The 22,662-nt window shown below is 39.8% G+C and overlaps 2 protein-coding genes across 2 annotated transcripts in view; both read right to left on the reverse strand.

The window, feature by feature from the left end:
• Window positions 1–18: 18 nt before the first annotated feature.
• Window positions 19–1,968, reverse strand: cxcl13 (chemokine (C-X-C motif) ligand 13). The gene is made up of 4 exons (XM_005730564.1): window positions 1,809–1,968; window positions 1,206–1,323; window positions 714–794; window positions 19–399 (listed from the first exon to the last, which is right to left on the reverse strand). The coding sequence occupies exons 1-4, from the start codon at window positions 1,870–1,872 to the stop codon at window positions 351–353; spliced, it is 312 nt and encodes a 103-aa protein (XP_005730621.1). The 5' UTR covers window positions 1,873–1,968; the 3' UTR covers window positions 19–350.
• Window positions 1,969–16,224: 14,256 nt separating this feature from the next.
• The window catches only part of eeig1a (estrogen-induced osteoclastogenesis regulator 1a), a 30,414-nt gene continuing 23,976 nt past the window's right edge, over window positions 16,225–22,662 (reverse strand). The window contains exons 5-11 of the mRNA XM_005730565.1: window positions 22,334–22,380; window positions 21,363–21,514; window positions 20,333–20,437; window positions 20,027–20,222; window positions 19,821–19,942; window positions 19,132–19,201; window positions 16,225–17,851 (exon numbers count right to left, since the gene is read on the reverse strand). Coding sequence (XP_005730622.1) covers window positions 17,806–17,851; window positions 19,132–19,201; window positions 19,821–19,942; window positions 20,027–20,222; window positions 20,333–20,437; window positions 21,363–21,514; window positions 22,334–22,380 — 738 coding nt within the window. The 3' untranslated portion in view covers window positions 16,225–17,805. The remainder of the gene's footprint in view (window positions 17,852–19,131; window positions 19,202–19,820; window positions 19,943–20,026; window positions 20,223–20,332; window positions 20,438–21,362; window positions 21,515–22,333; window positions 22,381–22,662) is intronic.

Raw genomic sequence — 22,662 nt, forward strand, 5'->3', positions numbered from 1 at the left:
ACAGTACAAATACATGTTTCTTAAGTAAGATATGGTAACACTAACAGATACAAAACATATAAAAGTTCAAATCTGTGCATCAATACTGCAGTATTTCATTTTCTTCAATACATTCTTTAAAATGGTAAGACAGCGCATTAATACTATCAGGTATAAAAGGTCACATTTCGATCATGGTATTTTGTATATGTTATAATTTTTTTTCCCTTAAACACTAAAAATAAATGAAACTGCAAAAAGGTTCAATACAAAACCAAAAGACAGTGACATAAACAATGGAAGGTGGGTCAGCCTTCCTCCGGTAATTCACAGCTTGATGACTGAAGGCATCGATATGCCACGAAATGTGATCAGAAGCTAGAAACAGTGGTTTGCTCAGCAGTTGGGGGGCCCCTTTTCCTGTAATCAAAACAAAAGGATGGAGTCAGAATAGCTGGAATAACCAATAACAATCATACAAATCAGAAAGCAGTGACAGATACAGTAAACTAGTATGTGTTTTCCTTCCTTTAGACACAATAAACATATATACATAGGAGTGAAAAAAATACTCATGTTTGTTTCCAGGTAGCTAAGACAGATAAATGTAGCATCAAAATTAATTGAAAACAGCAACTCAGTTAAAAAGATATTCTCAGCAAGTTAGGTAAACGTTATTTATGTCGGGTCTATTAAATGTGATTATATGTGTTGTAGGTGATAAAGCTCCTTACTTTTGCAGAGTGTTGAGAAGGCCTGGAAACCACTTGGCCTCTGGATCGACACAAATCCTGTTACCATTCCTCACGGTGATGCTGTGAAGAAATTAAAAATGGAGAAATTAGCACATTGCACACATTTGATTAAACCTGACACAGACTTAAAAGTAAGAAATCGAAGCACAACTTTCCCTTTTGCTTTCAGCTTACAGATCTGTGTGCCAAAATGACACCAGACATCAGACCAGTGAGAGTTATAATAGAGTTGCCAGGGGCTCTATTGAGTGTCTCAACTTCCTATTATAAACTTTCACCTAAAGCTTCAGGAAAACATTAGATTAGCACAGTACATGTGAATTATTAGCTAAAATGTACTCATAACTTTCCCGCTCTGGCTTTGTAGCTAATACCAAAGAGTATTTCAAATTGATGCTCTTTTTAAATTTACCCTGCGGCCCACTGAGAATCTGTGCAACCCAGTGCTCCAGATCAGTGGCAAGTACTCACGTGATTTCAGTTCGGGGGCAGTGTCCTGAGGCAGGAGTCACCTCTATCTTCTTGACTGCTCTAGGAGGAATAGGATTCGCGACCGTCCGCCTACAACGGCAGGTGTTAATGGGAAAACCTGTAAAAAAGGATTTAGTTATTATTTTAGTCTTTAGTAGATTAAACCAGTCTGACTTTGTTAAGGCTCAAAATTACTCTGCATCTATATATGTTTGTACAAATCTTGCAACTTTCAGTCCCATTTCAAAGTTTTTCAAAGCACTAAGATGCAGCTGAAAGCCCCAGAGAAGCCAGTAAATGGATCTGTTGCTCTGTCTTTAAGGTCAGGTATTACCCTTGACACTCAAAACAAGTGTCACGGGTAATACCTACAACCTACTTAAAAAGCTTGTTTTTTTATTGTACTGTACTTTAATGCATTTAAAAAAAAACAGAATAAATAAACTATGACATCATGTGAACCAAGACAAGATAAAATACATTTAAAGACGATAAATATGAATAAAATAATGACCTCAAAATCAAATGGCATATTTTGGCTGCCCTCCTGTGAGATACCAAAATGTACAAATATTTTTAATTAAAGCAATAATGTTTTCTTACCATGCAGAGACGCGATGCAACAGCAGAAAGTCAGAGCGACCAGCAGGAGCAGTGGCTTGTTCATCTTCGTGATGGTTGTTTTGATCTTTGAGGACCAGTGAGGATGCAAGAGTGAAAGTCTGAGAGTGAATGAAGTCGAGTGTGGGTTTATAAAGCTGAAAAAGAGGAAGTAAGTTTGGAAACTCTGTGGCGTTTTTTTTTTGTCGTTTTTGCTGACTGAGCTAAATATGGCAAACACCGCATTTCATCACCACTTACAATATAAAAAACTGAGTCATAAAATAAAATTATAAATATAATTTCATATTGTTATATAATAACATTTTATTATTGTATTTAGGTTTATATCTAAATGTAAATGTAGTGTACAATTAATATTGGATTTCTTTGATTACTAGATGTCGGCTCCAAATTTAAGGCTGGAGGTAAAACTCGGACACCTCATCAGTCTAATAGTGCTGGATTGGACATCCCTGAGATTTTGGTCCACATTGACACAATAGCATCACACAGTTGCTGCAGGCTTATCAGCTGCACAAGATCTACCATTCTTCCATATCCCAAAGGTGCTCTACTGGATTGAGATCAGGTGACTGTGGAGGCCAGCTGAGTACAGTGAACTCACTGTGATGTTCAAGAAACCCGTTTGAGATGATCTCAGCTTTGTGACATGGTGAGACAGAAGCAGCGATCAGAAGATGGGTACAGTGTGGTCATAAAGACATGGACATGGTCAGAAACAGCACTCGTGTTATTTAAACTAAAAATAAATATTCCCTACACCATTAAACCATTACTACCAGCTTTGACTGTTGATACAGGCAGGATGGATCTGTGCTTTCAAGCAACATTTTCCAGTCAGGGTCCAGTCAGGGAAGGTGCACAGCAATCCAAAAGAAACAACAAACAGAATCCAGGCAGGAAGACTCACAAGAAAGGGTTTCAGACAAAAGGGGAAGATGGCACTATTTATACTCTATACATACAAATAAATGAGACATAGGTGCACACAATGGACACAATCACAGGGGAGGGAAAAGTACACACAAAGCACAAGACACAAAGGAGTACCGAAAAAAAACAGGGAGCAACTAATACAAAGATTAAACACACACCTACGTATTGCAAGTTTACACTATGGGAAGGCTTGAAAACTTGTACTAGAGAGTCAAAAACTAAAAACATGAAATGAACTTAAGTTTCTCTCATGTGACTGGATAATTAGATGTTTGTGTTATTGAACAGGTGCAAACAAAGCAATTCGTGTATATTAGCAAATATCCTTTGAAGTTATTCTGGAAAAGGAAAAGGATGGTGTCAGACAAACTGCATTTTCTCTGTTCAGGCTCAGCTCTCTTGTATTCACCATAGTGCACTTTGAACCCACAACCAAGGGAATTGTGACCCAGTTGGCTTTCACGGCATTAACACAAAATATTAATTGGTTCAGCGATCAGATGTTTGTTTCATAGCTGTAAAAATGACCAATCAGTTACAGCAGGTACAACCAAACATGCACTGGGTGGAGGGCCAGCAGGCCAAAAAACATATACTAAGGTGGTGCATCATGGCTTTTCTTTAGGAAGGCATGGATATAAAACTGATGACTGGACAGTTCTGTAAACTGCAACTGTTGTGGTCAAGATTCGTGGAAATTCAGGCCAGAACAGATTTAGTATTGGTACTTCACACTGGGTTTAACCTGCCTGGAATCAGGAACAGAAAATACAACACTGGTGCTTAAGAACAACTAGACTTGGCACAGCAGCACTTCTGTATTTGCCTCTGAGGGGCTGCTAACCACTTCCTCTTCTGTCAAGTTATTAAATGGGGGATCTTGTCTCTGACCCTAAAATTAGACTGTGCTTCTCGTATATGAAAATGAGATGTACATTCCAGCAACAAATAAAAATGATCTATGTGCAGTAAATGTTGGGGACCCCCCTGATCAATCAATCTTGTGGTTGGATAGAAGAGAACACTAAAAAAGTTGCGCTTTTAAAGTCTACGCAGCATGCCACATTCACCTGCCTACAATGACTGTAATAAATTCAACACTTGTGTTGCATTTCGGGGAGTTGCAGTGGAGAATAACAGGAAGGGACTGAATAACACCAGCGCCACTCAATCACTGCATAAAAGACAGTGTTTGTGCTCTGATTATACAGTTTTGATCTGGTGTAATTAAGTCTAAAAATTCCCAACCTTGTAATTTTTCCACAACTGTAAACCCAAATTTAAATATGTTTTTCTACTTCCCCCCCTTCATAAAATCTCTGTGGGGTGACTTTATTTGATGTGTGGCTGTAATGACTGACAAGCGTCCCAGCACAGGTAGCTGTAGCTACTGGTGTCTGGAAGGCCTCGTTCACTTTTGGACCTCTTCCATCAAAAATGCTTTTCTTTAAAAATAAAAAAAAAGTATAATAACCCACAACACTTCTAAAACGCATTTTTAATGGATTATCTTACAAAATTAAGATTCAAAATGTTCAAAACCAGTGGGTGATGTCAGCATGTCCATCCAGTCTGTCTATCGTTTAGCATGCACCGAAGCTTTTATTTTGAAAATCTCATGTCTTCTCTATACTGTTCTTGTGTTTGACTTCCTGTCCAGCTTTCATGAAAGTCTGATTCCCGGAGTTAGTCTCTAGAGTCTCCATAGACACAAACAATTGCAACATGGTGAAACTTAAAATTAGGGAAAGTTGACAAAGTGCAACACAAACTACAAACTGTTCACCTTCAAAGTAAAAATTGTGCATTACAGCTCCAACACACGTGCTTCAAACTGCGCATCTTTTATTTTGCAGGTGAATGGTCTTTATTTCCAGTTTGCATTGAACTTTTCAGTGTCACTCCCATTCAGCGACTATTTTGTGAGTGTTTGCAGACAACTTATCGTTTTCCATGCAAACTACTGTGAACCACATCAACCTGTTAGTTACCAAAGCGACATTAATGACTGCCAGCAACCTCCAGAAACTCTTGGCTACACTCTCCTGTGTTGTTTTCCACCAGTCGCAGCAGATGGCTGCTCCTCCCTGAGCCTGGTTCTGTTGGAGGTTTCTTCCTTTCAAAAGAGAGTTTTTCCTCCCCACTCTCTCCAAGTGCTTTCTCACAGGGGATTGTCTGATTGTTACGGTTCTCTCTGTAATATTGTAGGTTTTTACCTTGCAGCATAAAGCAATACAGTAAAAATTGTTTTACAAACTGTAGCACAGCACAAACTGGTGAGGCATGGACATTTCCTTTGGGATTAATAAAGTATTTCTGATGGTTTTCTAAAACATTAAATATCTAGACTCATTTGTGACGCTGCTACTCACAGGTCAATAAGGTCACAGTTGTTTTGTTTTGTTTACTCCAGCACTTCTTTCTAAAGCATTGTCATTTTATGTCACTTTTGCACTTATGGTCCACTTTGATTCAGGTTTAAGTTGGCATTAGGGTAACTAAAACTTATGCTAACTTGTGCAAAAAAAACCAACAAAAAACGCTTAGCTGCATGATGGGTGAGCTGTACTGTAGTCATCAAGTCAACTCCTCGGAGAACCCTTTTCTCATGAGGTGACAAAACAGTCACCTTATGCAATCGTAATTTTCCTAACCAATTTCAAGCATTAAATCTTATTCAGCACATTCAGTTTCCCATTTCTTTGTTATACAGAATAAGGGAGTAGCAATGTTGATTCCTTTTCATTTTTCCGAGTAAAAAAGATTGACCTTTATGTTACTACTTTTAGAAAATTATGGCAATTCCTCTTTTGATTAAGGAATTGACTGAGTCATTAAGGATTGGCTTAATTTACACAATCAATATTAAGACATGAAGACAAATGAACACGACATCTTTTTACCGGCTCTAATTTTGTGTTTCAAACCTGCTGGTTTGTACTGACTAATTGCCGAAACCAAAAGTGTCAAGGTGTGAAGGAAGTGCTTCTCTAATAATTATATCCTGAGTCATTCACCAATGTGCTTTTGCATAGAAGCGATACTTCACACCATCTCTGTGATAAACAGGAAACTGCGGATGCCAACGCATGTGTGAAATGTAACGTTTCCTTAAAGTAGAAAAATCCTTAATTTGACACAGAAAGAATGTGCAACACAGAAAGGTCTGTCGATGGTGTATAGGATTTCCTTTAAATATTCAAATGTACAGTGGAGATCAACAGAGTGGGAGAAGTGATTGTTTCAATTTTTGTTTTGATCACGTACATTGTCACACCCTGCAAAAATTATGAAATAAAAAAGAAAACTGTTGCATTTATTTCACCTATTCAGCATAAAACCAGTTACAGTTTCATCCTTTTCCCTCCTGCACACAAAAATCCGATTTCCTTAAGTTGTACCCTTTAATTGAAGCAGCATTCAGATGTCAGGCTGAGGTTTGCCATGTTATAAACACTGTCAGGCCTCAAAATGTTAAAAAAAAATATATTATTAGCTAAACTACATTGTGATCGCTGCAAATATAGCATTAGACAACATTAAGTGTCTGCAAAGAGCAATGATTTTTTTCAATGCTTCTTCTATTCGATTTTATTTATATAGCACCATATCACAACAGTCTCTTCAAGGTGCTTTATAATGTACGACAAAGACCCTACAATAATAGAGAAAATACCCCAACAACCAAACAACCCCTATGTTCAAGCACTTAGCAACACTGGGAAGTAAAAACTCCCTTTTTAACCCTTTCATGCATGAATTATGACAACCTCAATCAGGATTGTTTTCTTAGGTATTTTTTATTCATCTGATTTTTGAACTTTATTTTTTTAAACATGTACTTTTCAAAGAGTCTTTTACATGTTCACTTAGGTGGACAACATCACCTTTGGAGTGGGTGGAAGGGTATGGAGTGATACATCAGTGTCCAATGTAGTGGTTTATGTGCGTGTATACCATCAACACTGACACAAATACAAGAAAACAGCCTTTGAATAACTGTCCACTGTAGTGACCACTATGTGTGAAAGGGTTAAAGGAAGAAACCTGCAGAAGAACCAGGCTCAGGCAGGGCCAGCTATCTGCCGTGAAAGACTGGAAAAATGACACTGTGGAAAAGAGGCAGGAATGAGTAATGACTAATAATTAAATGCAGAGTGGTGTATAAACACATGGGAAGCAGGTTATTTGGACAACCTAATAATTACACTAGTCCAGCCTAGATGTAATAAATGCATTAACTAGTTTTTCTGAATCTCTCTGAGACAGGATATTTCTAACTTTAGAGATATTGCACAAATGGAAGAAAGCAAAATATGTGCACTGAAGGACATATCCTGGTCATAAACGACTGTAAGGTTCCTCACAGTGTTACTGGAGGCCAAGGTCATGCCGTCCAGAGTAAAAATCTTGCAAGACAACATGTTTCTAACACTTTTAGGGCCAAGTACAATAACTTACCTGAATTTAGAAGGAGGAAAGGATGTCATGCAGGTCTTTATGTCTTTAAGACATTCTAGCAATTTAAGTAATTGGTTAACTGGCTTCATGGATAGATAAAGTTGGGTATCAGCTGCATAGCAGTGAAAATGTATTCTATGCCTTCTAATGATACTGCCTAGAGACCCACCTATAATGTAAACAGAAACAGTCTTAGCATGAAAGGCTGTGGAACTCCATAATTCACCTTTTTGTGCTGTGAAACCGGACTGAAAGTCTTCAAACAAACCATTCCTGCATGTTTATAAGTGGAGGAGTGCATGGATCTCTACAGCTGGCAAACCAAAATAGAAATCACTTTCAGAAGATCAACTTGCGGGGGAAGAAAAGAAAAGCAGGTCCCGTTCATTGATCAAACAATCTTTCCTCTCTTCAGGTTAAACAGAGTGAAGAGATTTGTGGCTTTTGTATTTGAAAAATTTTGGTCATTTAACATGGAAACTTAAAAAGTTTGCACATAAAATTAAATCTTGGGAATTAACTTCATTTTCTTTATTTTCAGTTTTCAAAGGGAGGATGAGCGTGACATCCATCTCCTCCTATTCTTCAACGTGGCCATATTCTACTCTTTTACATATTTGTATCTTTGGGATCTACTAGTGTAGCTCTGCACAATTCACATTTCAAAATGATCCTTATTTACTTTGGCTGGGCTTTGGTCCAGCCCCTCAGTTCATCCTCTGCTAGAAGCAGGCTGCCTCTGTAAATCAACCCTTGCCTGATTAACTGCTTATTTTCTCAGGGAAATGGGAAATGGCTAGTTTAAAACGATTTATATATGTGATTCAAACAAGCTTGAAAGGCAGTATTTGGTATGACCACCTTCATTTTTCAACACACCCTCTTAATCTTCAAGAATAGTTCTCCAGTTTTCTTGAAAGACATTCAAAGCTCTTCTTTGGATGATGCCCCAATTCTTGGAAGAAATGAAAAGTGGCTCAGTGCTGTACTAAAACCTAAAATAGAGATACAATGAAGAACGTTTTAAAAAGTAATGCATCTCAAACATTACTCAGCATGATCTGATCTAATCGGGTTTCGCACCAACTTCCATGCCAGCTTGAGTGCATTTTAAGCTTTAAGTATCACATGCAGAATAGAAGCCTTTCACCTCCATGTCTCAGACTTCTGGACCTTTTTTTTCTTGGACTTTACTTCAAGTCAGATGATCCAAAAATACGAAGTTTGTTTCAATTCTTTTCTTTCTTTCTCTTCAAGGGCCGTGTGCTGCAAAAGTAGATCAAAAGTATCCAGCAGATTAAAAAAAGCTACGTTCAGGAAAGCACACTTGACTGCAGACACTTCCTCCTCATGACCAGCAGTGCAGCCCTCACCACATAAATCAACTCTGTACTCTATTATTGGCACTTTTGAGATGCCACCCTTTTCAAGCAAAGAAAATGCACTTCAGTTTCCCGACTTTCAACATCTGATAAAAGGTCAGCAACCCGCCCACACACACACAAAATGCTGATTAGAAAAATAAAGTGACTGCTTTGTTCAGCAAGTTTTGAACCCAGTTCACTGCCCTTTAATAAACAGATAAACTGCACTTTTTATGCCATTTAGCTGCATTAAATAAAGTCCTGGAATTATGGAAAACCCTTATGGAAGTAAATGTTTTGGAACCTGTGGTGAACTTCAAGGTCCTCCTGTATTTGCATCCAGATAAAGCTTAACAAATCCCTAAAAATCCTGCTTTACATTTGTGTTTCAAGTAAATCTTGTCAATAATACCTCAGACTGTTTGGCCTAAATTGTGACCCACATTGTTGGACTTCATTTGGTCCTGAACTAAGAGTGCTCTGGTGAGTCTGGCTCACTACTTGGCCACAGGTTTACCATATATGGGCAATCCTGTGGTTCATAGATTTCAAATGAGTTGTTAAATTTGTGGCACATCTGGCCAACTTTCCCTAGCCCTTCTCAAGCATGTGTGCACACAACATTTGCCTGTGCCGTAACTCAGCTGTAAGTGCCAAAATAGCTCAGCACACAAATTTACCTGCTATTAGAAACAAAGCGAAACAGCTTTTACTTTTTATGCTGAACTTTAAGAAGCACATGAGGAGGTAGGGGTATCATTGTCAAGGTCTACCATCAAAAGACAGCTTTATACTTATAAACATAGAAAGTTTATAACAAGGCACAAACCACTGGTTACGCTCAAAAACAGGAAGGACAGAATAGACTTTGCTAGAAAACATCTAAAAGAGTCTGCACAGTCCTGGAAAACAGAAAAAGGAGAGAAACAGCTGATGATCTGAACCAGCTTCATCTGTGATAAGGTGCCAAATACGGTGAAGGCAACATTACGGGCATGTATGGCTGTCGGAGGAGCCAGGTCACGAGTGTTTACTGATGATGTGACTGCAGAGAGAAGCAGTCACATCATATGTAGGCTGCTGGGGGATTCCCATGATGCACTGAGTATTTCTTCAGTCACCTTTCTCACTCAGGTCTGTGTTAATAGACCTCTCTGCATTGAATCATATCTGTTATTAACCTCTGTCTCTCTTCCACAGCATGTCTTTATCCTGTCTTCCTTCTCTCACCCCAACCGGTCGCCACACATGGCCCCGCCCCTCCCTGAGCCTGGTTCTGCCGGAGGTTTCTTCCTGTTAAAAGGGAGTTTTTCCTTCCCACTGTCGCCAAAGTGCTTGCTCATAGGGGTCATATGATTGTTGTTTTTTTTTCTCTGTATGTATCATTGTAGGGTCTACCTTACAATATAAAGCGCCTTGAGGTGACTGTTGTTGCCATTTGGCGCTGTATAAATAAAACTGAATTGAATTACAGGGCTGTATTCTCTGCTCAGTTTCCGCCAAATAACTGAAAAACCGATCAGACTGAGCTTCACATTGCAAAGACATGATGATCCAAAGCACCTGAGCTGAACCCGCTCAATCAGGATTTCAGGAAGTAATAAAAAAGAAACATAAAACAAAACTTGTCATTGTTATAGTCTTATAGACCTAACTGTATAAACCTGTACTTCCCTCAACAAACACAGCTGACACTGGAGCTGGATGTGTGTGCTGGCGAGAGAGCAAATCAATTTTATTTGTACAGCGCCAAATCACAACAACAGTTCCCTCAAGGTGCTTTATATTGTAAGGTAGACCCTACAATGATACATACAGAGAAAAAAACAACAACAATCATATGACCCCTATGAACAAGCACTTTGGCGACAGTGGGAAGGAAAAACTCCCTTTTAACAGGAAGAAACCTCCTTCAGAACCAGGCTCAGGGAGGGGCGGAGCCATCTGCTGCAACCAGTTGGGGTGAGAGAAGGAAGACAAGACAAAAGACATGCTGTGGAAGAGAGACAGAGATTAATATCTCTGAAATCAAGCCATCACAGTGTCCTTGATATTTGGAACCATTTTTATCACAGAAACAAAGACCTCGGTTCATATGCACATATTTGTCTATTAGCCTCATCTAGTTACTTCTGATTTGAGATGTAGCTCTTGGTGGGGGTTTGTAGTTTCTCTGATCATTGCACAGTCTGAGCTTGAGGTGAAGTTGCTGGGACATCTACTCCTGGGAAGATCAGCAGCTATCTCGAATGCTTTTGTTAAATAAATAATGGCAAAGTGTATTATGTCATTTATTCTTCATCTGAGGGTCCATTTAGGTAATTTTCAGAACCGCTAACTAAAACGTGTATATACATGTATAAACAGGTTATTTGTACACTGAAGAGTTACAAATAATATCACGAGTGAGCACAATCAAGGAATTGGGAAGACAGATGCAAAATAAAACTACTTTAGTCGTTAGTAAAGTAAAATAGGAAGCGATCCGAAAGACGCAGAGTAAACAGAGAGACAGAAAGATGGGACAGAGGGAGGAACAGAAACACAGGGAAATACAAAGGGAACCCAGAAAAGAAACCTAAGTAAATCAAACACCAAGAACTCAAAAGCAAAACTACAACAGTGAAACCAGCTAAGCATGCATTTAAAACCGATACAAGTCTGGAGAAACTGTGGGATATTTTGTTCCCATTATCTGTGAAGAGATCAGGGTACCAGAGGTGGATCTGCCAGTTCGGGTGTTTTCCAGTGACGCAGGTCCTGCTAAAGGATGCCAGACCTTCATCCTGTTTGATTTTGACATGTTGGTCATAAACATGCAGGAGTGGCCCACTGAAGGTCGTTTTGTCCAACTCCTCCTGTTCTTTCTTGCAGATATGAGTCCTGCTGCTTTCTTGATGTCCTTCTGTGGTCCTGTGTAGCTCTCCTTGTGTCTCATAGCTTCTCCTCCGCACCACTGAGAGTGTGCCGGCAGACACAGCAACCCTTCCTTGACAGCATGTCACAGGAAGGGTTGGTTCGGATGCATGACAGCGTGTGTCCTGGAAGAGGAGTTGGACTATCTGTGCAACCTGAAGAGTGGATTAGCATCTCAGGCTAGAGGCAGAAACAATAACACAAGCAAAAACAATAAAAGGAATAAGGTCTGCGGCCTGCAAAACATCCCCTCTGTGGATGGTTGTCTTGCTGTCGTCTCTCCAGTGCACCTGCTGTCTGTTCGATTTGAAAAGCAACTGGTTTTTGCTTCTTTATTGGACAGACTAATATCCCTGAAGAACGCCTGACTTTGCGTATACTGTGATGATCGAGTGCTTTTTACGAGCGTATAATGAAGGTGTGAACACAAGAGCCAAATTTAGACACCACAATAACAGCAAACTCGAACTAAGAATCCAAATTCCTGAATACCACAAAACCCACAAATAACCCACCATCAGGCCGACCACGGATTTACTCATATGTGCAGACTCAACCTTGAAAGATTCACATTTGAAGTTTGAAGGGGGTGATGGTCACCGTGACTCATTTTTATCATTCTGAGACGATAATGGAAACTTCAGACCCCCCTCCCTCCTGCAGCCTGCCCACACTTCCATGGTTATTCCACTTCCTGCTCTTTTCATTGCTGGTTTGAACATATGTACACGTTTCTGACTATGTTCTGTTTGTTTATGTTGACATGAAAAAAAGTTCCACCTTAGAGTCTCAGACCTTACGCCTTTTCACTTTCCACTTGGAAACAAACTAAGCTCTTCAGCTTAGCTATTCATCTGGGTAGACATGCAACCATAAAAGGTCCCACATCCTATTTCACAGTAACTGTCACTTACTGCCATCTCTATAGTGCAGTTAACACGTGGGATTCTTGATTCCCCAGCTACAGGAAACTCTCTATCTGTTAATGCCATTTAGACCAGAACTGCGAGGTTTGAGCTCATAAACTGTAGCTAATGCCTACGACGCTTCGAGGTGTTAACCACACATCTTCTCTGTATCAGTAAATGAAAGAAAAAACACTGTTTCTGAGCAGAACTGAAAAGAATAAAGTCCGGGCACTCGTTTTGCTGACTGTCATATTTGATGTGTGCGCTGCAATTCAAGATTACAGAATCAAAAGGTGCTGCATGTTTATGCACTGGGGTGAGACTGGAAAAGCCCTCTGTAAATAAAGTCTTTGCAAAGTTATTGCAAAGCTATGAAGGAAAGATGGCGAAAGTGCTGACTGTGCATCGTAGTAAGCTCGTCAGTATTAGATAAGAAACGAGGACGAGACTCGATATTTCGCAAAAGTTGAAAAGTTCTTGTGTTGCCAAACCGAAGGCGATGAGGGAATCCCACCTAAGATGTAGCCGCTGTGATGTCACCAGCCTGTCGCTCAACTCTGAATTTACAGCATTAACATTTTGGATGCCGTAATGTTGGATTTTTGCTAAAGTGATCATATTTAGATATGAGGGTGCTAAGGTGCAAGTCATGTGAAAAACTGTCTTTCTTAACACAACAGTGGACGTCCCAGCAAATTCGCCGCAAAGTCAGACTCTGCAATGTTCAGAGAAACTGCAACAAGCAACCCCAAACTCTGCAGGCCTCAGCGAGCATGCTGAATGTCAGGGATCCCCAATCTCAGTCCACGAGGGCCGGTGTCCTGCAGGTTTTAGATGTGTCCTTGATCCATCACAGCTGATTTAAATGGATAAATTACCTTCTCAACATGTCTTGAAGTTCTCCAGAGGCCTGGTAATGAGCTAATCATGTGATTCAGGTGTGTTGACCCAGGGTGAGATCTAAAACCTGAAGGGATACCGGCCCTCGTGGACTGAGATTGGGGACCTCTGCTGAATGTTAACGTTCATGACCGTCCAATTAGGGGTGGGGAACTCCAGGCTTCAAGGGCCGGTGTCCTGCAGGTTTTAGAAGTAACTCCCCTTCCATATAATAATATTTTCCATATCCCCACCACTGTGGGATGATAAGGGAATTTGTTGACCTTACACTGAACAACAATTAAAAAAAAAAAAAAAAAACTTTCCCAAAATGAAAACTCCCCCCCCAAAGAATAACTCAAAGAATTAGGGTAAAATAACGCTTACATACTGCTCAAAGTCTATGGTTTGGGTCAACTTTCTAGACTGCAAGTGTCTAGAGAATCATTTATAGTGTATACATAGCCTGAAATTAATAAATGAACAATTAATCCTGATTAATGTTTCAGAGCGCAGGATGAGAGCATGTCCTGTTTTTCATCATAAATATGAATATTAATTCACAGAGCACAAAACATGCTTATTGTCGGCCAGTCTGTGGCAGGAAACTTTATGTGGGTTTATGTGTGGGTTCCCACTCTCACTGAAATGGCAGATCAAGCACATTTATGATCTTATGACTTCCCCCAACTCCCTTTCGTTATCTATTAACTCAGAATAAAGTGATTTTAATTTGTCAGAGGTTCAATTTTTTTATTATGGGGACTTAAGCTTGCAGTTGTAGATGTAATGTATTTGCTTTTATATTGCGCTTTCCTAGTTTTACTGCCCACTTAGACTCCCTCCCAGTTTCGAGTTACCTGTTAACTTAACATGCTTGTTTCTGGGTTGTGGGAGGAAACTGGAGGAAACCCACTTCAGGTACTCTGAAGTGGTTCAAACATCCACACAGAAACTCTCCTGCCAGGATTGGAACCAGAATCCCTGAGCTGATCGTATGAACCACTGTAGCACTCTGCTGCCCTATTTCTAACTCAGCAACCATCTCTCAAGGTGCCCTTTGACCCCTGTATGTTCGGTTCCTTATGTGCTCATGTCCAAGTGTCATCATTCCCGAAAGTTCTCTAAAACCACCATCATGCCTCAATTTACAGAAAATTGTGCCAGCTATATAACAGTATTAAACTTTTTTCTTTGTTTGTTTTTTTTAAATTGTGCATTTTGGGCCACTTTATAAAAATTAATTAAATTTCAGGCTGAAAAATGATATTTAAATTATTTTTGCTGCTGTCACATTTGACCAAAAGAGCATGTAAGGGTCAAATTTAGGGATTGAATTTAAACCTATAAGTCAAACTTTTACTATACGCTTGTTAAAAAGAAACGACTGAAGCCTGATCTTAAGAGTAGAGAGGATGATAATACAATACAGTCAGATCTTTAAAATATAATAACTCTGGCAAATGCATTTGAAGTCTAATGCAGAAGCAAGTGGCGATTATTTCCCTCCGGTTATTTACCAGCTGAGCGAAGAGCTGATACGGTTGTGTAGAGCGCTCTCTGCTGGTGGAGTTGGAGGATTGCACTTAAATAATTTGGCCCAATATTGAAGGAGTATTTTCATTCCATAATTCGGATTATATATAGTAGGATGATCCTGGAAATGTATCCACATGCTGTTATTGATATTACATCTAATTTATTGTCTACGTTTTCAAGCAAATCAACCAATGAAAGCTCTGAAGTTCTGAAAATGTTGGACCAGAAGATAAAAACATCAAATGTTGTGATCTGTTGAGCTTTGAGGAGACCACGGATCGGACCAGAGGTGTAGAGTTGCTCGTGTTTTGCTAAAAAGTGACTGCCAGTTTTTCTCTTATGACTCTGCATGAGCAGGTGTTCTAGTAGCTGCATTTTCAATACAGAAGAGACTTTGCAGCAGATTATAGAGTCAGTATAAAAACATTTAAACCATTCTAGTAACGATGCTATGAACTGCTGTAACTTTACAGCTGTGGTTCATGTAGTTTCAGTGAGGTAGACCTTAACAAATGTCTAAGATTTGGTGAAAAATACTAATAACAGAAAACGGATGGCTCTTTCTGTTAAGCATCCTTGTGACTCTGTTTTATTATATTATATATATCATATTACATGATATTAAGATAATGAAAAACACAACGACAAACTCGGGTTAGCTTTTTATTGTTTAGAAGTCATCTTTTAAAAGAAATATACAAAAAAATAAAGGATCATTGTAACTATTGTGTGTTTGGAAGAAAATTTCCAACTCAATCTCTATAAATTTAGGTTACACTAGTTTCGTTATAATAGAAGAATTTGCTAAAAGAAAAAAAACAAAAGCACAGGGAGGCGAGTTGTGTGCATAGCTTATGACAAACCTCCAAACAGAACCAAAACCATATAAATAAAGGCTTTAAACTAAATCAAGAGGCTCTGGTGACCCTAAACTCTGACTAAAGTGGTTCATCCCCAAATGTGAGAATAACTAACTGTGTGATTAATAAACTATAATAAAATCTATAATGAGCATAATGTGAAGCAGAACAGGAAAAAAGATAACAAGTTCACTGATAAAGAGTCTTAAAATCTTACCTTTTAAAATAGTAAACATGGAGAGCAATTTGTTGTTTTTCTCGGTTTCATTTTACTATAAATTCTTAAACCTCTGCAGCTACGGCGTCTCTAAACAGCTTCTCAGAGCCCATCAGGACGCCTTTACAAACTCAAAACCTAAACACTAAAAATGATTTCTTATCAGTAATTGAATCTAAAACTGTTGAGTCTCTAATCTTTAAAATACAATAAGGGGCGAACAAATTATTTAAAGACAACAAACAAACAAACAAACAAACAAACAAACAAACAAAAAAGGCCGGTTTAACTGTCCTGCTCTTCTTCACACACACAAAAAAAATCTTTTTTCACATTCCTGTTAATCAGATAAACAAAAATCTATTTTACTTTTGAGTAACTGAAAGCTCTCTTAAAGAAACTGGTTAAAATGTATATAAAAGAGCACAACACTGAAAAGATAAGATCCTTTATCACTGTCTGAATTTCTCCAGGCTGGTTATCTATGAGAAATCTATGTATTTCCATTATATTTTTACACATTTAATAAAGAAAAATATATTTTATTCTTCAGCAACATGACCTGTTTTAACTCAGCCATGAGTTTAGTAAACATACAAGGCACAACTTTTATGCAATTCACAGCATTATCAGCTTTTTTTTTTTGATTGTTTTACAAAAGAAAAATAAGATTTTAAGACTCTTTCTTTAGGATAGAAATCAATTTTCCATCCTGAGGTGGAAAACTTTGTAGAGCAGCTGAAACCTTTCTTTAAAAGAAGCTTAAACCAGCCCGCTGGTTGGCAACACAGAAACTCTGCTGATCTGCTGTTAAACAAAGCACCCTGCAAAGCCCTGTCCCTCCACCAGGGGGCGACAGAGGCTTTCGCAGCAAAAGGCCATCGCCAGTTTACTGCATGGAGCTAGTGTTTTTCTGAGGAGAGAATTAACTAACTGATCGTTGATGAGAGTGAGCAAAAGTGCAGCTCGAAACTTAAGCATGCTGAAGTGAGTAACCCCTCAAACAAACAAACAAACAAACAAACAAACAAACAAACAAACAAACAGTTCTCTCTTCACCAGCACTCTGACTTAACAGTTTTCATCGTGCTTTAGGGTCATTTAAGAGAAACTTTACAGGCACAGAGTGGTTGTAGTGATTTCCCTGATCAACAGGAGACGACTTCAAACTAAAACAAAAAGTTTCTGCTCAGTGTTTTTTTGTTTTTTGTTTAACATCTGGATCACATTCAGTGTTGATTTGGTGCCTTCAATGGGAGATCAGATGCTTCAGAATTGGGCACTTTTTAATCATTTATGCGCAGGGAGTTATCCTGCTTGGCTGCTGAGCCTCAGATGAGGACTTCTGGAGATGGAAACCTTTCCATAATTCTTTTTTAACAAAGGCGCCCTTCCCTGCCCTTCTTACTGAGATCTGAGAGGTATTTAAAGGCAGCAGTACGTATTTTCATGCATGTAGTACATGAAAGTTTTCAGTACGTACTGCATCCAGTTAGTGTTCAATCGATTACTGCCGTCTTAAACGTGCATTTTAAAGGAATTTTGGCAGCTCTGAAGCTAAAAACACGTTGGATTAGTGTATATTTATTACAAAGCTTAATAATCAGCTCAATGCTTGAAATATTTTTTAATCTATAAAACCTGCTGTTACTGTGTCACAGCAGCAGCTCAGGAGAAACGTTTTTGTGCATTTTTGCCGCCTTTTAAACGTCACAGAAACAGCTTAACGGAGCGCAGCTCGAGCGCTGCCACAAACTTCACGTAAAGTGCACACTGATAAGGTTTTCCTCTCACGGCGTCAGACCAGCTGAAGCTCCAGGAAAAAACCCCAAAAACTAACAAAAAGTCAAGCTGATGCACGTGCTGGTCCACGTGTCGCCTCTCCTGCTGCTCGGTTTAATGGCTCTCGATCACCACGGGCTCATAGCCACCAGCAGGCACCCTGCAGGGATCCAAACACAGAGAATCAGAGTTAGCAATAGCAAGCAGAATTCAGTTTACCGTTTCTCCACATTAAACAGGGAAAACAGACATGAAAACGGATTAAAAAAGAAAGTGGACTATAGGACTGAACTGTGCATGTTTCACATTCAGATGCATGATATATGCTTCTAAATGGAGAACGGATGTGCTGGTTCACACTAGCAGTAATTTAGCCCTCGTCTTATACATGCACTTTATGATTTCATGTTTCTATGATCCATGTTTGACCTCCTCTCTCTCTGGTCCAACCGTAATGCTGATTCTGTTCTTGTGAGTTATTAAAAACTTTTATCTTCAAAATAATCAGTTTTGTTGAAAAAAGCAAAAAACCCTCCTAAAAATAATTGAGGGAACACTGGATCATCACAGGGAAACCACTTCAGGGAAATCAATCTACATAGTCAGGAAGCATAAACCACAGTGAATCCATTTCTCTCTCCTCATCCCTCCTCACTGATTGTTCTATAGTTTTGCTTTTTGTTAGTGTGCTTATCACCTCATCACAGCTTGAGACAGGACCTGCAGCCCCGAGAAGGTTTGCTCCATCAAAGCACAGTTTCAAAAGTATTACAGCGATACTAGGAGAGAGGCTGTTACACAAGAAGAGCTGGCAACGCCATCGACCCAGTAGTAGAACTGCTATCTGCTCCTTTGTGCAACGAGGAGCTGGGGGAGCCAGAGCCCTACAGAAGGACCTCCAGTGAGTGACTCATGCATGTTTCTAAGCAGACTGTCATAATCAGACTTCATGAGGAGTCGAGCATCCTCCAGTGGGACCTGAGCTCAGAACAGCACAGTGTACTATAACTGGAAGTTATCATTTTCATACAGCAGCTGAAAAGGACTCACAATAGTTTATGCTTCTGACTGGACAGGCCGATTTACCTGACATTTAACTGAATGAGTTCTAGTGCTCCATAACTGCTGTGAATTACAGCCATAACTCTTAGAAAAAGGAAGAAGCCACCAAATCATAGGAGCCTATTTGAGCTTCTCATAAGAGGGAGAGTGACATAGAAATGGTGAAACAAGGGGAAGAGGATGACAGGGCTTTAAATTCATATTTAAAAGTTGGGTCCTCAGAGGGAGATTTACGGTATGTAAATTATTACATTGCTGTGATTTTCCAGTATTTTTGGAAACCGACTAGACTTCATGCAGCTCCTGCACTCCAATACTGAAACTCAAGTTCTGGGAAGTGAGAAATAAACCAAAAACAAAGACAGCAGAGCTCCTCACCTATTTCCAAGCCTGATGCCGCTGAGCGCCGTGGTTCCGTCTCTGCTGACGAACAGGCGCAGGTTGCTGTCTGAAAGTCCAGAAACACAGAAACGGAGTTAAGGCCAGCTGACGGAAACCAGAAGGCACAGCGAAGAGAAGGCGACGGAGCACAGAGTCGGAAAACTGAAGAAGCGCTCGGGCCAAAGATGGTGCAGCAGCTGCCTTTTTCTGCTTTTAGGCATCAATGAGCTGCTGTCAAATTACCTGTGAGAGCTTCATATGAAGAGATTCACTGTAAACAAATGAGGCCTTACTGAAGAGTTACGGTCTGCAGCTACGGCTGGTGATGACATCATTTCCCACAAATTCACATCAGCTTTACACAGACTACAAATTGCCGGTAAAGCGTGAATCTGCGTTCAGCACCCAGTAAACTTTTTGAAAACACTCCGGAAATAAGTAAACTGTATATCCTCTGAAAAATTATTGTACCAAGCAGCATGTTTTTGATCTTTTCTTAATTTCTTTTGGACACTTTTATTTTGGTGTCAACCAGCATCCCAGCCATCAAACACTTTCAGGTGATTCAGTCAAATATAAGTTCACTGTGTGGTCTTTTCAGGAAGGTTTTACCTCCAGTTTCGCTGCTTCAAGTGAGATTGTGTAATAAAAAATCTTTATGAGCTGTTTCAGGTACTTTTTTGTACCTTCAGTGTGGCTGATGTCTGCAAAGTTCTGGCTTTGGACGATTTTCTCCACGATGTCGTCGGCATCCATGCGAGTGTCGTTCACCCAGGAGGGGTGACTCTCCACCAAGTCCTGCTTCCTCCTGAAACACAGTGGAGAATGAAGATTGTGTAGTTTGAACAGAACTAGGCTACCAATCACACGACCAAGCGTACTCTGTGTGTACCTCGGAGGCCTATTTGGGGGTAAAACTGGTCGTGGGGGTCGAGGGGGTCTCTCCGGACGTCCAGCGTCCTTGTCCCCATCTGGGGGGGTGTCGACCGTGAAGCACAAGCCCCCGGAGGTGCTGCTTCCTGTCGAGGTATTTCTGCGATGCGTGAGGTCCGACAGGCTGGAGGAACAGGAGTGCTCCGTGCTGTATCCTGCAGAAGGCCATGAAGACATCAGTGTCAGATGCTAAACAGCAGCGGTGTTAAAATCATGCTCACCCCGTCATGGATGAAACATCCGTGTGAGACCTGAGATTGTGTACCTGAGATTTTGCTGTGCTGGCTGGCATAGCTGGAGTTACGAGAGTGACCAGACTGGAAAGCTTCTGCGGGAACCGACGGATTCACCTCAGATTCCTCCAGGAGTCCTGAAGGTACACAAAGAAGAAAAAAAGCACCACTGTTACCACCTCATACGTGATAATAATTGGTAAAAATGTCTGTAAAGAGCAGACATAATGCAGTCTTTTCACTTTCGCAGCAGAAATCTAACCATCTATACATTTACGGCTTGTGGTTGAGGATCTGCACGTTTTCTTTGCATGGAAAAGGTTAACAAACTCAGCCTTCCAAGTCTGAAACGAAAACAGGTTTCTTTTTATAATTCAAACCTAAAATCCTAAACGCAGTCGGCTAGTTTTCCCATACAAAGAAAATTAACTCTGGGAATTTCTGGCTCCAAGAAAAACATCTGGCTGAGATTTAGGAAAGTTGGGCCGAGATCTAAAAGATCGGAGTCCAGTTTCAAGAACACATTATCTGATCTTTCATACTTTTCTTAATCTCATTTGTTTTAGACATTACTTCAGTGGGATTTATCCTTCAGTCTGACAGATGCCACCGAGTTCAGAAGCCGTTTGGCTTTAACATTCGTGGATCGTTATGATGAAGAGAAATCTGTCCGTGGATTCAACTCAAATCTCTTCCGACTTAAACTTCACTGCACCTGGAAAACAGCTGCGGGGGTGTAAAATCATTTTATTGATTCAGAATCCAAAGAAAATCTGCTCATCAAATTCAAATCCTTCCAAATATCTCCCTAAAACTCAAGATAAACAGTAAAGTACACCTTGCACCTTCCAAGTATAATATACTGATCATTTACATATTTGCTCTTTGTATTACCAGTCTCTTCCTCTCAGACATATTGCGCTTTTCCTTATTTTTCTGTAATACTAAACCTGCTAAAATGATGAAAGGTCATATAAAACATGCCCAAGGTTTAGGCTTCAGCCTGCTACAGATGCTCAGTTTCAGTCCTATTTCTTCGTGGCTGCAGCACACGTCGTGTACCTGAGCTGATGATGGAAGGCCGATGTTTGGAACCTCGGCCCAGGGAAACCCCTCCCGGCGGTCCAGGCTCAGCAGTGCCCTCCCCCTTGCAGTCCAGCTGCAGGGTGTGCTCCTGTCCTGGGATGGAGATGGACTTTGCTGTGCTTTGAGGTCTGCAGGGTAAAAAAAGGAAAAGAGAAAAGATACACAGCTTATCAGCCTGGGACAGACTAAATGGGGACAGCGGTGCAGTTCTGCTTAGCTTGGCACGCTCAGATAAGATTTGTTTTATTGAGGGAGGAAAAACTGAGTCATTTTGGCAACAAAGGACAGAACAGCACAAAGTTATAAGCACTAAGGAATCTGGTTGAAATGAACTTTAAATACCAGTAACATATTAAATACCAGTGGATTGCGCAAAAGGTTTTACTGCTATGCAATACTGTAGAAAATATTGTTTATTAAGCTGGAAATGTATAGTCTGTTTGTTTTTTTACTTTCACAAATATTAAATAAAGAAAAAATAAACAGAAATCTTCAAGACTTCCAAAGTGTAACTAAAATCCCCCACAATAAAAAAAAAAAAAACACTTTAAAAACTATTATCTGTGGTCTGGAGTATGTCCGCCTTCACAGTAAAAGTTGTGCCTTATCACGGCAACCACAATGTTTCCAAAGGTTTATTTTGGAGGCAAGAGTTCCCGTTTCCAGTTCGTGGCACTCTTTTCACAGTGTCACTACTACTGCCCAGCAAGTAGTGTTTGCAGACAAGTCATCATCTTCCATGCAAACTGCAGGCAACTACGTAAATCTGGCACCAGTCAAACCAATCGCAAGGTTTTTGCTGCAGCACATTTTTCCCTAGCAACCTAGAGGATGCCTGAGCCCGGCATGCACAGCTAATCACACATTTATTTATCAGTTTTAATCATTTAGCACATCTTTTGAGAATTCATTGTGACATCTTACATCTCACACTGAGGATTACTCACGTTTTAAAGCACGGATCTCCCGACAGGAGGGTCATCCCAATGATCACCTTTTGGGGAAAAAATTAAAAGAGCATTTTTTAAAAACTCTGTCATTTGAAGGACATCTCAAACAGGAAATTGATTTCAGACAATGAAACAAACAAACAAAAAGTACTTTAAAGCCCTAACTAAAGAATAATCTTTGATTGTGATACTGTATCTCAATGTAAAGCTTATTTAAGCACTACTTTTGTCACAAGATTCATCATGGATTCATTCATCAGATTCATCATGGCCACACACACATCCACTCAGGGTAAACAAACCTTTTCATGACACTTTTCAATACC

The sequence above is a fragment of the Pundamilia nyererei genome, unplaced genomic scaffold (assembly GCF_000239375.1).
Source record: "Pundamilia nyererei isolate P.nyererei 1_Seehausen unplaced genomic scaffold, PunNye1.0 scaffold00038, whole genome shotgun sequence".
In the NCBI taxonomy this organism is placed as follows: domain Eukaryota; kingdom Metazoa; phylum Chordata; class Actinopteri; order Cichliformes; family Cichlidae; genus Pundamilia; species Pundamilia nyererei.

Coding starts and splice junctions, on each gene's coding strand:
- cxcl13 (XM_005730564.1), bottom strand. CDS start 1,872: ATGAACAAGCCACTGCTCCTGCTGGTCGCTCTGACTTTCTGCTGTTGC. Junction 1,324..1,808: donor TTGCATCGCGTCTCTGCATG/GTAAGAAAACAT, acceptor CCTTTTTTACAG/GTTTTCCCATTAACACCTGC. Junction 795..1,205: donor TGCCCCCGAACTGAAATCAC/GTGAGTACTTGC, acceptor ATTTCTTCACAG/CATCACCGTGAGGAATGGTA.